This window comes from Sinocyclocheilus grahami, unplaced genomic scaffold (genome assembly GCF_001515645.1).
Source record: "Sinocyclocheilus grahami isolate Dianchi unplaced genomic scaffold, SAMN03320097.WGS_v1.1 scaffold635.1, whole genome shotgun sequence".
Lineage (NCBI taxonomy): Eukaryota > Metazoa > Chordata > Actinopteri > Cypriniformes > Cyprinidae > Sinocyclocheilus > Sinocyclocheilus grahami.
Window position 1 is genome coordinate 473521 of NW_015505814.1, and position 621 is coordinate 474141.

A 621-nucleotide genomic window follows, 5' to 3' on the forward strand; every position below is an offset into this window, starting at 1 on the left:
ACCAATGATCTTACTTTTTTTCCCCAAAATGAGCAGTAATGAGCAAAACAGAGCTTACTGTGTGGAATATTATAGCATATCCCACGATGCAATGCATTTGGTTTGACCTTTTATTGTGGTAGACAATCAAGAAGCATGTACTGCACCTCTTTCTAACACAAGATGTTACAATGTTACAACATTTTTACACAAAAGTTTCTTAAAAACGCACAATAACTGGTTTGTTGCATTAGTGGCTAAAAACTTACACAGGTATTTTAATAATAGACTTACCTGTGTTCATAATGAAGATCTCCACTGAACTGTGTTCTGAAGAAGGACACTTTCACCTGTAAAACACATCAAACTATTCTAAATAATCTCAAAATTGATTCATCTACACATACATAAATAGTTGTTTAATGTCGAATACCACCTGCTAAAGTGCCTAAACTGTTTAGCAACCGTGTATTTTTGTCTAGCAGTTCTATGACTAGCACAGGTTATATTTATTCAGAGTGACAGATATAGAGGATATTCTGTTTTAAACATGTTTATTGTGTATCAAATGGCGACATAGACCTTAATATGGATCCATGACAGACAACAGCTAGAAACTGTGGCGTCTGTGTGTGTGTGTGT

The 621-nt window shown here is 34.8% G+C and overlaps 1 protein-coding gene across 1 annotated transcript in view; it reads right to left on the reverse strand.

The window, feature by feature from the left end:
- LOC107558193 (sorbin and SH3 domain-containing protein 2) overlaps nucleotides 1–621 on the reverse strand; it is a 63759-nt gene that overhangs the window by 42352 nt on the left and 20786 nt on the right. Inside the window, exon 2 of the mRNA XM_016241814.1 lies at nucleotides 274–329. Coding sequence (XP_016097300.1) covers nucleotides 274–283 — 10 coding nt within the window. The 5' untranslated portion in view covers nucleotides 284–329. The remainder of the gene's footprint in view (nucleotides 1–273; nucleotides 330–621) is intronic.